At 40.4% G+C, this 15574-nt stretch overlaps 1 protein-coding gene across 4 annotated transcripts in view; it reads right to left on the reverse strand.

Moving 5' to 3' along the window:
- The window catches only part of CTNNA2 (catenin alpha 2), a 1068899-nt gene that overhangs the window by 719369 nt on the left and 333956 nt on the right, over window positions 1-15574 (reverse strand). For all 4 annotated transcript variants that reach the window (XM_058550823.1, XM_058550821.1, XM_058550822.1 and 1 more), the window contains one exon: window positions 11868-12034. In XM_058550823.1, coding sequence (XP_058406806.1) covers window positions 11868-12034 — 167 coding nt within the window. The remainder of the gene's footprint in view (window positions 1-11867; window positions 12035-15574) is intronic.

The following is a 15574-nucleotide window of genomic DNA, read 5'->3' on the forward strand; positions in this document are numbered from 1 at the left end:
TGAAATGATTAAAATAAAAACATTTATAACTGGATAGCATTTAAATGTTATTAAACATGTTAGAAATCACAACTCATAAAAAAAAATTAACACTAACATGCATTAACATTTAAATAAAACAATAGGAAAAAAGTACCCCAACAAGCATTTATGATCAGAATAAATATTTAAGACTTTACAGAATATTTTGTATGTAAAAGATAATAATTGTTGAACTCTTGTAGAATATAAAATACTGCATTGATTGTATTTTATTGATAGTTATGATTTTGATAAGGAATATAGACTTCTAATTTCAAGTAGAAACACAAAGGAAAATATATGTAAGGAGAAAATATAGAATTTAAAAGCAAAAATCTAGAAATCTTCAGAGGAGGAAGTGGTTCTACAAACAAAAACTGAGCAACTCCTGGGCTGCTGCAAGTTTGAGACAGCTGGAATCGGCAACCAGTCTTCTTGGCAACATCTCTAAATCTGGGACTAAAGGGACTGTAATTTTAGGCTGAGTTTACACCTTGCTACCCAATAGAAAGAGGAGGTATGGAGTCTTGAGAAGCAAGTGAACTTGAAGTTTTATTGCTTCATCCCTTGGGTGGAATGGGAGTGGACAGAAGAGTAGCAAGCATGCCACGCTAATGAAGTGCTGTGCTTCCAAATTCCTGCAGACTGTTTCATTGCACTTTTCCAGAGTGGCCTTGGACTTGAATTACGAATTTCACTAAGACTCCCTTTATAAACAATTTCAGGATTTGAGAGGTACTAAAGTCTCCTCCCCTCCAGAATGATTTTAACTTTAATATGGTATGAAGATTTCCACAATGGGTAACACTTGTAAGGTTATAATACCTGTAGACTCAATTAAAATTAAAATTAGGATATCATGGCGAAGTAGTCCACTAAGTCATTGTCAGTCAGGTAGCATCTTTGTAGAAATAACTTTACCAGCAGAAACAGCCAAGAACACAGTCCTGAGTGAATAAGGCACCAGACAGATATGTGTTTGAGAAAATCAAAAGTTCCTAAATATGAAGGGAGCCTAGTAGAGAGGCCTCAACTAGCACAGGCTTCCAAGAGATGCAGTAGAAAAAGAGAGAAAAGAAGAAGCAAGAGAGCTCTGAAAGGGTAATGAGAAATGTGGAGAACACGTGGGCCTACTACAGAATTCTGATTGGCTCTTGCAGTTGGGAGCAAATCAAAGAATGATATACAGATAGTTACTGTTTGACAACGCGGAAGTACAAATGACCACTGAAACAGCTGGAAAAAGCCACAGATTAACACAGTTCTGACCTATAAAGAAACACCTTTGTTTAAGCTTGACACAATCACAAAGAGGGCTAACTCAACTTCCTTATCAAGTTTCACTGAGCAGAGGAAGAGAATTGTATATATAAATCAGTGATAACAGATATCATCAAACATATTACTCCATAGATAATATACTATCGTTCAATTTACTAAATAGGCTAACTCATTTTATTAAGGAAAAAATTGTAGCAAGCAAGGGAACTTAGTTAGAATGGTGGTAATCTAGGCTCCACATAAAATTAAGTTTCCATTCTCGTTGACTATGGAAACTCTGCATCTTTCTTTCTTCTAACTGTAAAAATATGAAATGATGATTTAACTCTTCAGTGTTAGTCTTTTCTAATTCCTATCCAGGCTCTAATAATACTCAAGGAACAGAAAGAATTATAGTTGAAAAGTGACTGTTGTGTGTTAGGATGTTTTTTAGGGCCTCAAATCAAATTACATTTTATGGTATGGAATGGCCCATTTAAAGCATTTTCATAGTTTAATGAGAATCTCATACCTCAAATCTTTAAAACAACACATCAGTGATGTTTCACTTTCTGATACATTTGTAATCATACCACCATGGCTATCAACAGCTTCACTGAGAGGACAGCTCTTGGCTGTTAATTTGTTCCTGCTGCTTACTTGAGTTATAAATCTTTTCTCAGGACATAAAAACTGCTTCCAGGGAAGAGCAAAATAATTATCTCAGAGAGAGCTAAATCTTGGATTTGTTTTCTGATATATATATATAAAACAGGCCTCTTACTGGGTGTTAATCAGACCAATTTGGAGTATTTATTTTGTTGTGGGACACAACTTATTTTCTCACTGGTTTTCTCTGAAGAATCCAGATGCTGGTTTGAATTTATGTTTCTATTTCAGTGAAGTTCTTTTGAAAAGAAACACCAATGATGGGGTCTGTTTGTGTAAATGTAGACTTAGTCATACTTAGAGTTTAATCCAGGAGGATCTGAGAGCTCACCTCGTGAAAAGGCCTCATATAGAAACATGGTTCAGAATCTGTCCAAGGCCCCATAGAAATGGAGGAAATGGGACGAAAGTCTGGATTATGGGCACATACACTGCTAGTAGATAGATGATGGGAGGGGCGGGGAGAGAGAGAGGGAGAGGGAGGCAGAGAGAGAGGGAGAGAGAGAGAGTTTGGGGAACCAGAGGGAGAGGAAGAGAGAGAAAGGGAAAGGGAGGGAGAGAGAGACAGAGACAATAGAATGTTGAAGGGACCTGGAGAAGGAAGGAAAAAAAAGGAGAAGGGCAGTGACCAGGCACTTTTGAGAAGTTAAAATTAATATAAAAGTTTTTATTTTTGAACAGAGCCAATGATCTTTTGTTCTTTCTGGGTGTCTGAGAAAAGGAAATTGACTCCTTTAAGCCAAACAAACGCCTTAAAAGGCAGTTCTTATGCAGAAGAAGAGCCTGGGACACATTTTCCCCTTCCTGGGCCCCACAGTGATGGATATAAGTCAGAATGTGTGAGGAGGGCTATGGGGTCAAATTGGTCTGTTTGAACCCCAGCTCTGTCATTTGTTAGCTCTGCGATCCAGGGCAGAAACGTAAAATATCAAATACTTAGCAGGGGGCCCGGCAAGAATTAGGAGCTCCTTAAACAGAGATACTGATCTGCTGTGTAGTATCTTCCGAAGCGGAAAACTTTTTCCTAAATAATTTTGAAGAAGAATCACTCTTGGCAAGTGTGCAGGTGACAGGGGACCTGGGAGGAGTGGAAGGAATGCTGCGGAGAGGGTACAGGCAGCAGGCTCCTGGTGATGGCTCTAAGAAGCAGGGTGGTAGGGGCCCTTCGAGAAGGTGCCAGTTTGAGAGACCCTATGCCCTGGAGTGGGCAATTGTTTCCAACAAGCTGATGAAGGGAGCCCTTAGAGGCAGCTGCCATACCCTTCCCCATTATAAATGCCCTCCTGATCTTGAGCATTGCAGACAGCTGTTCTCCCACTGCCAGGCTGGGCTTACAAACACCACAGCAAGAGCTCTGCTCAACCAGGTATTCCTGTCTTTAATATTGGTAGCCTGTGCACAGGTACAGCTGAAAAGACTGAAACTTCCAGAAAAGATATTAAAATTTCCTCCCTAAATAGTAGATTTAGATATTATTTTCAGAGCTTGTCACTTAAAACTCTTAAAATCTTGGTCTTCTCAGAGTTTGTTCAAAATCACCCCTCCCCCATTCCTAAAGCAAGCCTGCCTGCAACTATGAGTCTACAGCTGTGGCAAACTGTCTGTGATAGAGTCTTTAAATCAGTCTCTAATTTTCCTGGTTGAAATTGCACTTATTTACTTCAATATAAAAAAATATAGTCTGAGAGTTCATTTTTTGTATTAAATATTTATTAAGAACCTACTAGGAGCTAGGCAGGCATATGGGGATGGGGATAGTGTTGAACTGAGGAGTCTGATCCCTCTTGTCCTGGACTATGTGATCTGGTTCCCCTGTGGACACTTGCTGCCCATACCAGTGCTATAAATCCTTGTTGTTATAATCATTATTGCTGTTTGGACAGACTGACCTCACTCCAGGTCCTACTACTGATACCCCATTGACTGGATGTTAAGTGACATTGATGAAACTATTTAATAAGACATACATAACTCTCTTGTTAGAATCTGGTTTTACAACTCAATTAAAAATATTATCATGGAAATAGGAGTTGGCCAAGTGAATGAATGAAGGAATATAAGATTCTACATCTAACTACATTGTTTAGTCATATACCCTGGTTTGACCATTGGTATCTCAGCATTATCATACTTCATTTTTCTGCCTCCTAAAGATAAGCTGGCCTTCTTGATTAAATATTCTGTTTCCTTGTTAACAAGTGAAGAAAATTATTTCATCAGAAAACAAGAACGATTAAATACTAGTGTCATTTATTCTTAAAGTGTCATGTTTTATAAGGTCCATATAATATAGCTTATGATATATTTCCAAAGTTATTTTCAGTTTATTCATTTATTCTTTAAGTGCTATATTTTATAAAGCACAAATATTATAGCTTATGATATATTTCCAAAGTTTTTTTCAGTTTGTGCAAGAAAAATGACACTAGCCAGTGTCGCTGAGTACCGATGATGTGCCAGACATTGTTCTGAATGGTTTCCATATATCTAATTTTGTCCCCCAGATAACTCTGTGAAGTTGATGGTTTTCTTATTTCTACTTTAACAAAGAGGAGAGACTGAGGTCAGAGGACTCAGCCTCTGCATCAGAGACTCAGTTATCCAACCTGCCTGAGAGGTCTCACAGCAACTGTGTGTGGGAGACTGTGTTTGAACCCGGTAGTTGGCTCCAGAGCTCACACATTTAACTCCTGGGCTCTGCTGCCTTATTTTCCCAGAAAGGATGGGTTTATAAAGCTGATGGACTTTGGGTTTGGATTATACTGATGAACTGATTATGAAGACTCATTAGAACCTTGACCCATCACATCAGTCTCCAAGTTCTAGTAATTCTACCTCCTTAATATCTCTAAAATCTACCCCCTTTTCACAATACACGCTGCCATTACCTTCGCTCAGCTTTTCTTTCATTCACTGGCCTGCATAACTTCAATCCCCTCTTACTCTGTCTCCTTGCTTGGGCTCACCTCTCTTCTAATTTCTTCCCTACCAAAATTATTGCTACCAAAATTATTTCTCTAAATCATGAATCTGATTCTAATGCTTATAATTATTCCACGGCTCCTCATAATTTATACATGGACTCTAAACTAACTGGTAGAGTGCAAACTAATTATCATGTTGCCCAAGACACTCCACAACCTGTATCTTTCTGTTCTGTATCTTTTTGTTATGACTCTCCTCACCCTACCCTCTACGCTCCAAAGATACAGAATCCACTGTATTATTGTGAACACTCCAAGTCCTCTCCCTTGCTCTCATGCCTTCGTTCTTTCCTTGGTTTGTGAAGCTCTCTGTAGGTGAAGTCTCTTGCCTCACCTGAATCCATCTCCCTTCTTATGGCAAGAGCATCCCATTTGCATGCAGTAAATCACTCTCCCTGCGCCATTTATCAAATCCAAATTCATGCGTCTGCCTGCTCTGTAAAACATGTCTGGGCCCTTTAAATACTATTCCTTTCCCAGCTGGCCTGATGTTAAGCTTTATCAGTAGAGAGTGCTGGATGGGCAAGGAAGGAGGAAAGGGTTCTGTTTCCTGGTTCTGGTGTGTTCTCTCAACAGGTCCTATAGCAGGGGTAGCTTCCCAACACCAGGGGGCCAGCAGTTTCCCTCAGCATGGCCCACTTGGGTGATTCCGTAGGGGAATGCCTCCAGTCAGACACCTCTCTGGAGCAGTTTTCCTTGACACCCTAAAGGGCAGATTCCCAGCAGGTTCTATTAGCTTGTACAGCACCTCAGTGACTTCTCTGTCGTCCGGCAAACTAGGGACATCTGGACCTCAGTCCTAGTTGGGGAGGTGGGAGTGGAAGCCTCTCCCTAGAGTGCTCTATCTCAGTTCTAGGGGTAGCAGCTGCTCCTTATATCTGCCATCCCTATATTCCTTATAGTTCTCTTTACTTCTTACTAGCCAATCCCTCATTACTCTAATCTGCTATTAGAGTTAATAATTCTTTTTTTGTGTGTGTGTGAGGAAGATCAGCCCTTAGCTAACATCCATGCCAATCCTCCTCTTTTTGCTGAGGAAGACTGGCCCTGAGCTAACATCCACTGCCAATGCTCCTCCCTTATTTTTCCCCTCTTCTTGTTGTATGTCGTAGTTGCACATCCTGCTAGTTGCTGTATGTGGGATGCTGCCTCAGCATGGCCCCACAAGCGGTGCATCAGTGTGTACCTGGGATCCGAACCCGGGCCGCCAGTAGTGGAGCACATGCACTTAACCGCTAAGCCATGGGGCCAGCCCCAATAATTCTTTATATTAAACTTGCCCTGCTCAAATAACCATGTAGTTTTGCTCTCATTATTTGACAGAATGATACATCCCCCAACGCTTTTGATGGGACCAACCTCTTTCCAATCACCCTCAGCTCTTAGCCTCCAGCTTCAGGCTTGGGATTGTGACCCCAGCCTGTTCAAGCTGGTCCAAGCAATTGGTTCAGGGAAAGGCAAATCTCATTCAGTTCAATGAGACCCAATCCTGAGCCCTCCCTCTTCCAGCCATATTGCCCTTCCTCATATTATCCTCAATTGCGCAACAATACAATTTGGTTGAATTGACCCCATTCTTGGCTTGGGGCATGGTGAGGGAGAGAGGTAGTGCTGACCAAATTAAGAAACCAGCTCATCTCATTCCTCCTCTAAATAATTAACTCAGAGATAGGCACCTGATTCAGAGGCCAAGGGGACTAACAAGTTTATGGAACTTTTATTTGAGCTAGCAGGGAAGAGAATTTCCTCTTTCTTGCTATCTTTAGTCTAGAAACATGTAGTCTTGAGAATGGTTAGCAGCTTATCTTGAGACTATGAGAAAAGGACCTAAAGAGAAGAGTGCCCTTAGTGAGGAAAAGGAGATAGAAATCTGGTCCTTGTCATACTTTTGTGCCTTGATCAAGCTTTGCCTGAAGCTAATTGCCTGTGGGCTTTTAGTTTAGTGAGCCAATATACTACCCCCCCCCTTTTTTTTTTGCTGAGGAAGATTAGCCGTGAGCTAACATATGTTGCCAATCTTCCTCTTTTTTTGCTTGAGGAAGATTAGCCCTGAAGTTAACATCAGTGCCACTCTTACTCTATTTTATATGTGGGTCACCACCACAGGACGGCTGACAAGTGTTGTAGGTCTGCAGCCGGGATCTGAACCCAGGCCACTGAAGCAGAGTGCGCTAAACTTAACCATTAGGCCACATGGTCCACCCCAATATACTCTCTTTTTAAAAGACTAAGTAGAGTTGGGATTCTGTTATTTAAAATGGAAAACATCCTAATTATTATGTTTTCCTTCTAGGTGACACCATAGCAATGTGCACATTTTCCCAACTTGCACTGCAGTCTTTCTTACTGTCTCCCTCACTACCCTATAAAGTTTTGAAGGCAAGAGCTGAGTCTAATTCACCTTTGAAGTTATATATGTTGGCACAGTGTCTTGCATAGACTAGGCATCCAATAAGTATTTCTTGAAAGGATAACTGAAAAATAAATTCCAAACAATCCAGCTGTATGAAGTTAATGTCATAATACCTGACAGAAAGGATATGCTAAGAACCTGGGCAGTAATTTCTCCCCTTATAATCAGAGACAAAGATATTTTATACCAATTGACTGCTGTTATTCAAACACAAGAGCCACATTGGAGCTGCAGGACTTAGCAGACAATTGAGAAAGAATAAGTTACTGAGACCACACAGGACTATTTGATGCTAACGTCACAAAAAGCACAGGTAATATGAAAGTCAGCTTGTCTCATCAATGCCCCCAAACAATGGGGCAGCAGCATTAGATTCAGCCCCTGGTAGCCGCTAATAAATTATGACTTTCCTGAGAAGTTGACTAAGGGGTTGTTGTTTTCTATTTTGCTATTCCACTTTCTAGAGGGAAATTTCTAGAGAGATAATCGAGAACATCATCATTCTAGGATCTAGCCTGAAGATAGAAAAAAGGTCATTGGTTTCTCTAATACACATATGTCTAGATGAGTTTATGTGTGAATGCTATCACCAATGCTAAGAATCGACAATGTAATCTGATTACATTAATTCAGAGCCTAAGGAAAATAAACATGCCTTTTCATGATCACTAACTGAAATGCAGGATTCCTTTAAAAGTCTGAAGTGCCACATGTCAACCCAACACACTGACAATGTCAGCTGATTACAGAATACACCAGGTGTCTGGCTAGGGAATCACTCACCAGGAATTTCAACAGTAAAAGTGATTATAATTCAGTATTTTTAATGATGTTTGATGTGCAAACGATTACTTTAGCTTTGCTCAGGAACAGCAAATTCTCACTTTGGTGATAACTCGACTCTGAACTATATATCACCCACTATTCCATCACTATTGTCTTGAATTTGAAACAACTATAGCACCAAAAATATTTTGCAGTCATGTGAATCCTTAATATAATGTACTCAAAAAAAAGAGCTCAACATTAAAGCACATGCAAATACTTGCATGATAGAACAAGTAGCTGAATACAGGAAACTAGAATACCTATATGTCACATGAAAAGATGGACTGTTTAGCAGCCATATAAACTTGAATTTCCAAATATAATTTTAAGGTAGTAGAATGCAAAGACCTATATACTGCCAAATCATATGACCTCTGCAATGCTCCCAATTCTTTACTCATTTCTAGAAGGTAAATGATATTTGCTCACAATTACTCAATTTGTCCACAATTACCTATCGGAGTGCAGGGCAGAGAATGAAAGTGGGTATTTCAGGAGAATCAGTTGACTATCCTTCATCTACTCAATGAATTATTGATGGAAAAACATGAATGCAAGTTTCTGATAAGGCCATACCCTTTATGTTCCTGTAAGTTACTCAGAAATGAGAAAAATCAATGTGTGGAAAGAACAGCAATAAAAATTTGGCATATGGCCTAAAAGATAAAAAGTAAAATATTATGTGTAACGCTTAACGGTAAAATAGCTATGTAGTGGTTAACAGAGCAGGAAGCTGCGGGACTCACTACACCGTATTACTCAATCTTCTGAACCAACGGAAAATCGAGTCACTACTATCATTGAAAGCACCTGTCACTCTTTTCACATCTGTTTTATCATTCATGTGGCAAAGAAACTCTTTTTTTAATTTAGAAAAAGCCTTGATAAAGGTGTAGATGATCATTTCTAATCGGTTCCATCAGAAGATGTAAAGATATTTTCTTCATCCTGAGTTAAAAACAAATAAATAGACGTTGGCAGACAATACTTGTTTACGAGAGGATGTGTTTCTATGGAAAAGAACAACAGTGCTACTAACTAGAATTATGTACTTGTTCATTTGTAATGAATTGTTGACACATTGTCCTTTTTTTGGGGGGCAGGTCAATAGCCCCATGATATGAACCCCTGACTGACCTGAACCCAAGGGGTTCCACAGGCCCCGACCTGCGTCATTCAGTGTGAGTATCAGAAACTGTAGTTCCTCACTTGCTCCACAAGATAGCAACATTCCACCACTGCTGTGCGCTACTGAGGCTGTGCTCTAAGTAGAACAAATGTGTTATTTAGTCTACAGTCATTTTTAACTTTACTACTGACAGAACTACTTAATATTGCTGGGTTGACCTTTCCATGATTTTGCGCTAAATCCTTTTTTTTTTAACTTCCCTTAATCTGCTGTGTCGGGAAGAGAATACAATTGACTCCACATTACGACAGGCTGCAACGATACTATGAGCAGACAGCACTGGTCAAAACAGGAGGGTAGAGAGGCAGGATTACAGGCAGCAACTGGGGCCATGCATCACATTCCAGGCCCTGATTCCGTGAGCGCTCTCCATGTGTGGGCAGTTCAGGGAGACTATTTAGCCTGTTATCACTCCCCAGGAGTGCTGAGCAGGGGCTTCCACAGCACAGAGAACAATGGCACATGGGTTATCAAGTTAACCTGTAGGTTCAGTCCTATTCTCCCCCTGGTAAAGGAAGATTGTCTGTCTGGGGAAAGATCTTTCTTAAAATGTCGCCTTTTAAGATTCAGTAGGCTGTCAGGGAAAGATAACAAAACTTTTTCTCCAACACACTTGAGAAGGAAGTAATTTGTTGCCTACAAGATGCATATAACACAGGTGGGGCTGGAGGAATGACGGCCAGCACTGCAGTCTGCAAGGGGTTCCAGGGTCTTACAGCGGCTACATAGCCAGACATACTTGCTGAACTCTTACTTTGCACCAGACTCTGCAATAAATGCTTCATAGTCATTTCCCCTATTTAAATCTCACCACATCTCAGGGTTGTACTGTCATTAGCCCCATATTAACAAATGAGGTGACTGAGACATAAGGAGATTATGTAGGGGGTTACAACACAGCCGGCAAGAGGACATCAAAGCATGATTAAACCTAGTTAGTCTTACTCCAGTGGCCAAGTGGTTAATCATAATGTTATACTGCCTCTCAACAGCCTCTGAAATAGGTAAAGTCTTTCCTCATACTGCTCACTTCATCCTATTGGCAAGACTCTTTCCTGCTTTCGAGGGCCTTTTCTCCGAGAAAAACTCCCAAGCACGTTCTGCTTTGTGACCGTGAGCTCCTCAGGCACCTGTAGAAACCATGAAGAGCTATTCCTCACTTTGTGGTTTATGACCGTGGAACTCAGGCTGGAGATGTTGGATTTTGAGGCTTTTCATGTATTGCAGATTTCATGTATAACTTGGAAATCTTGACGTCTTTATTGGGTCCAACTCAGATAAAAGATACTGCCCAAGATTTTTTGACAGAGAACACTTCTGGTTTTGTAAATTTCTTAATGCCCACCCCCCCAGACCCCAAACAAATTTGAGATGGAGGGTGAGGTAAGAGCAGGCTTTCATTATTCATTTCCTGTCTCACCTGCCCCCTCATTGTTCATTTCACTGACAAAGAAAATAAGACTTTGAGGGTTGGCTAATAGGGAACTGGCCAGAGCTAGAGGAACTAAGCCAGCAAAAAGGAAACTAAGCCTCTAAAATGGAAAGTGTGTGTTTCACATCCCATCATCTAAGGACCCTGAGATCAGTTCAGGGTTGGTGCCAATTGTCCAGGAATGAAATCCACTGAGGGCATGGAATAGAGACCCTCTAGACAGAAGCCATTTACCTAAGCAATTGGGTCACAGCACCTTAGTTCAAAGGATTGAATCATCTTGGTTGTAACTAGATACCAGTCAGCAACTAGGAAAACAGAGAAAGGCCTAGCTCTCAGGGACTGGGAAGGTTGCCTTGGCCCCTGGTCCAGTAAAATTTGTGGGCAAGGCAGGCTCCACTTTCATTAGGAAACAAAAGAGTTAAAAGGAACCAAGGAACCTCTACAAGCAAGGCACATATAATGGAATTCTATGGGTTGGTGGGGCACATATGTGCCCAGAGACCCAATCCAGGTATGTTAGATGCCAAGCTTGGTGCAAAAGATTGACTCTAATCATGTGAGGTGTGGATGGGGCTCCTTTTTACTGCCAAACTAAGGTAGGCTCAAAGTTTGTATATCTACAGAAGAGCAAGGGTGGAGCAGGCAACAAAATATATTCAACCCGCGACCCACACTAAGGTGAGCATAGGTGGTCTTTTGGCCAGCTACCCAGAAGAGCTGGCCTAGTGTGAATTACCATATGGACCAGCACTGCTCCTAATCTCAAGCCAGGGCCAAGGCAGGTGTACCATGCTCAGCCTCTGCAGCCTAAAAGAATGTACTATTTTGTACTCCTGGAAGTAAGGAAAGAATCCAAACTCTGTGTTTTGAGAGAAGAAAAATAATTCAAGTGAGTCTTCTATAAATTTTTGAATATACTATTGGATATAATTTGGGGATGTACCACATGGGTGAGTAACCATCATCTGGGGAGCAGTGAAGCATCTTTAGCAGAGTTCAGTGCTGTGATATAGATGGTCAATCTGGCCACCCACATAAAGCAAGTTTTGGTAAGTTCTACATACGTACAATTTTCAGATGAGATAAAAGTCTCATGACATCCGCCATGTCTGCCAGGATGAGTAAGCGCGTTACAGCTGACAGCAAAGCCCTTGCCGCCCGCACCATGGTCCCACGCTTCACAGATGAGCACGGGTCATCAGCAAACTCCGAAGAGGCAATGCGCATCGTCTCACCTGGAACACAAACATAGAGAGGCATGTGTGTAGACGGGAGGCTCAGAGGCTGGCAATCCTAAAGATCTATGGATGGACTGTTATTGCTCTTATTGCAAAATTACCATGACCACTTCTGCCACCTCCAACACAACAGAACCTTTCAAGTGAAACGCATCAATGCACATGGACAGGGGCTATGGACAAAACAAGGTGCTCATTTCACACTGAAGTGTGAAATTATGCTTTTAAAATCAATAAGGAATACATTTAATTTAGTTTGTCTAATAGTTGAGATGAATTTGCCCTGACCTTAATCATTCTCACTCTCATTTCCCTTGGAACCAATGGTATTTACTAGGAAGCTAGTAGAGGTTACTGACAATTGAAGTACAATGTTAACTGCTCCACAGAGGAATGGAACTTAAGACCTTGGCCTCATTAACACTGTACTCTTAATTGAGCTAATTAGACAATAACAGACAATAGAGATATCCAAAATCCAGTCTTTTAATACTCTCTAGGAACCTATTCTCCAACAGAGAGACAACATTTATAAGACAGTTGAACCAATTCAACAAATGTTTATTAATTACATACTTGTGTCAGATTCTCTACTAGGCTCTGGAATTACAAAGGTGACTGAGAACACCCTGGTCTCAGGGAATTCACTGCCTAATAAGGAAACATGTTGTAAATATATACTCACTGATTACGTGCCATAACAGACACATGATTAAGAATGTAGGCAAAGGAGAGGAGGGAGTGATTTACTTATTTAGTGTAAGGCTGGGGGAAGAAGCTATAACTTTGATGGGCTTGGAAGAACTAAGAGGTATTCACCAGGAAGACAAAGGTTGGAAGGGCGCCCTAGGTAGCATGAACATTGTGCAAGGCTCTGAAACCTAGTAAAAACTCTACTAAGCCTAGAGAGTCCTGCAGCTCACTAAGCTGAACATAGTGAACCACAGCCATGTGGAAGGCCACAGTAAGAAAGGGGTATGGGGAAGAGACGTGCCTGGAACACAGGGAAGAGATTTATTTCCACTGTGTCCTCAGCAGGGAGGGAAGTGACATTAATAGATTTTTATTTTGGCTACATCATATAAAATAAACTGGAGGGGATAAGACTAGGGCAGAGAAACCAGTTAATAAGGCAAATGCAGTTACAGTCTGAGAGCAGTAATGAGAATCTGGACCAGGGAAGTAGGAACTTGATACAGAGAAGAAGAGAGTATTAACGAAATCTGCAAGAAAGAAACAAGGGATTTGGTGACTGATTAGATGTGGAAACCAGATGGAAGGTAGAGGTGATAGTGAATATCAACACAATACAATCCACAGGTACATATTTGCACAAAGGGACCCCAGGAGCGGGAAACAAAGGGAGCTCATTAACTAGGATGAGCCTGGTCCATCAGTGGGGTGAATATCCACCCAGGGTAGAGAGGACTGGGAGACAGCATAAGGAAGCTTCACATAGCAGAGCGCACACAGGGGCATAAAAGCTTCAATAAACTTGAAGAGTAGAGTTAATATGACCAATTATTTAATTTAGGATAAAACAATTCATTCAATATTTTATTTATAGAAATAATTACTTTTCATCTATTAATCAAAACCTTGCTCTTCTAAATAAAGTCAATTATATCACTGAAAGGCTGTGTGTCCTGTAATTTATCCTAAGATACAAGGGAAAATAAAAAACACCATTACCATTTTATAGGCAGATCAGAAAATGTAATTTGCTTAGTGTTATAGTTATTTAAACCCTCACAGTGATACTTTTTATATTTGGGAAATGTGGGTGTATAAGGAAATATACATGTTGTTGGGTTTTTAAAAGAGGTCGCCATCTACAATAAGTGTATTATATTGCTGAGTAGCTTAGTCTGGATGCCTAGGCACAAACAAATAGCTTAATATAGAACAACAGGGAGAAACTTAAAAATTCATTACCATACTGGCACAATGGTGATTTTTCAAGAAGTATAGCCTAGAGGGCTAAATAAACTTTAAGGTAGAGGCTGGCACTTAGGAGATACATATTCAAGCCAAGTGTCCCAGTGCCCCACGCTTGCCACAGAGAGATTACATAAATCTCCTCCTAGTCCCCCCTCACCCAAAACAAAAGACTCATTGGCAGATATCTGTGAGGTGGGGAGAAGGCTACCTCATTTCCACTCTGTACAGTACAGCCTGAAGGAACATTATACACCAAGACAAATCTAATGAAATACCGAGAGGGTCACCACAGGCAAAGCTGGACAGATTTGTATATGGTTTTAATGGGTAAGTCAGTTGTTGTTGAAATGGATCCTGTTGAAATGAAAGAGAAGGGGAGATTTATTCAGCATATGAATCTAGGAAGCTACGTGGTTGATCCCTAATTCTCCAGGTTAAATTGTTATGAGCCATATAGCTTCGGTAAGAGTAGACCAGGTAGGGCTACTCTCAAAACAAACGGACCTGAGAGGAGAGTCCAGTCGAGCACTTTCCCAGCATGTAGAGGAACTGTGCCTAGTCAAACTAATTTCAAGTTCAGGTTTTATATAGAGGGTCAGTATAATGGCACTTCATCCAGACGCTGACCATTTGGTCAGCCATACTGTTTCAAAGCCAGCAGGTGACACATATCAACATAGGGCTCTCAGGTGGAGCTGATCAACCTGAGGGTCACAGCAGGCACCCCTGAAAGGAGCTTAACAGATGTGTGTGTGAGAGAGAGAGAGAGTGAGAAAGAGAGAGAGAGAGAGAGACTGAGTGAGAGAAGGAGAGAGACCCACATTAGTAAATGTGACTCTGCAAATGGAAATTTCATGCTAAATTCTGAGATCATTCTAAGATAAACAGATGATTTAATTCAATTTAAATTAAAACAAAAAACTCATTTTAAGCAAATACAAGCCATTTCATGTTGTTGAAGATTTCAAAGAAAAGGGAATCTGAGGTCAGCTATAACTCTAATGTGTTTTATATCCCTGTAGTTTTAGTATTACTGAATTAAAATGAAAATCTATATTATAAAGTGATAAGCGTGTTTATCAGGATAAAATTAGCTATTTTCCCAGGCAACTGCTTTTTCTATAAGACTAAAATATTTAGCTAAGAAATAGCATGTGTGTGTAGGAGAGGAAAGGAAGCAGCAAAGAGAGGCTAACAGACCTGCCTGTTTCTTTTATACGTACTCTTGTACTCAACCTCATTTACTTGATTACAGACCTAAGCTCAGAGCAGGGTTTCTATGGTAAAGCCTTTGATCTCCCCAAGCCACTACCACCTCTGGAAAGAAGAAAAACTAACATGTCCAAATAAGTGATTGAGGGGAAATAATAACAATTAATATGTATACAGTGCTTCCATATAAAGGTTTTTATATGAATATTGTTCTAAAAGCTTTACATATATTAATGTATAGATTAAAAAAGAACACATCTTTAAAGCCACAAAGAGTTAGGGTCACATCCCGACTCTAACCCAACCATTACTAAATATGTGAGCTTGGTGATTATTCAACCTTTATGTTTCAGTCCCCTTAACCATCAGAGAGCAGTGAAAATA

Source organism: Diceros bicornis, chromosome 12 (genome assembly GCF_020826845.1).
Source record: "Diceros bicornis minor isolate mBicDic1 chromosome 12, mDicBic1.mat.cur, whole genome shotgun sequence".
Lineage (NCBI taxonomy): Eukaryota > Metazoa > Chordata > Mammalia > Perissodactyla > Rhinocerotidae > Diceros > Diceros bicornis.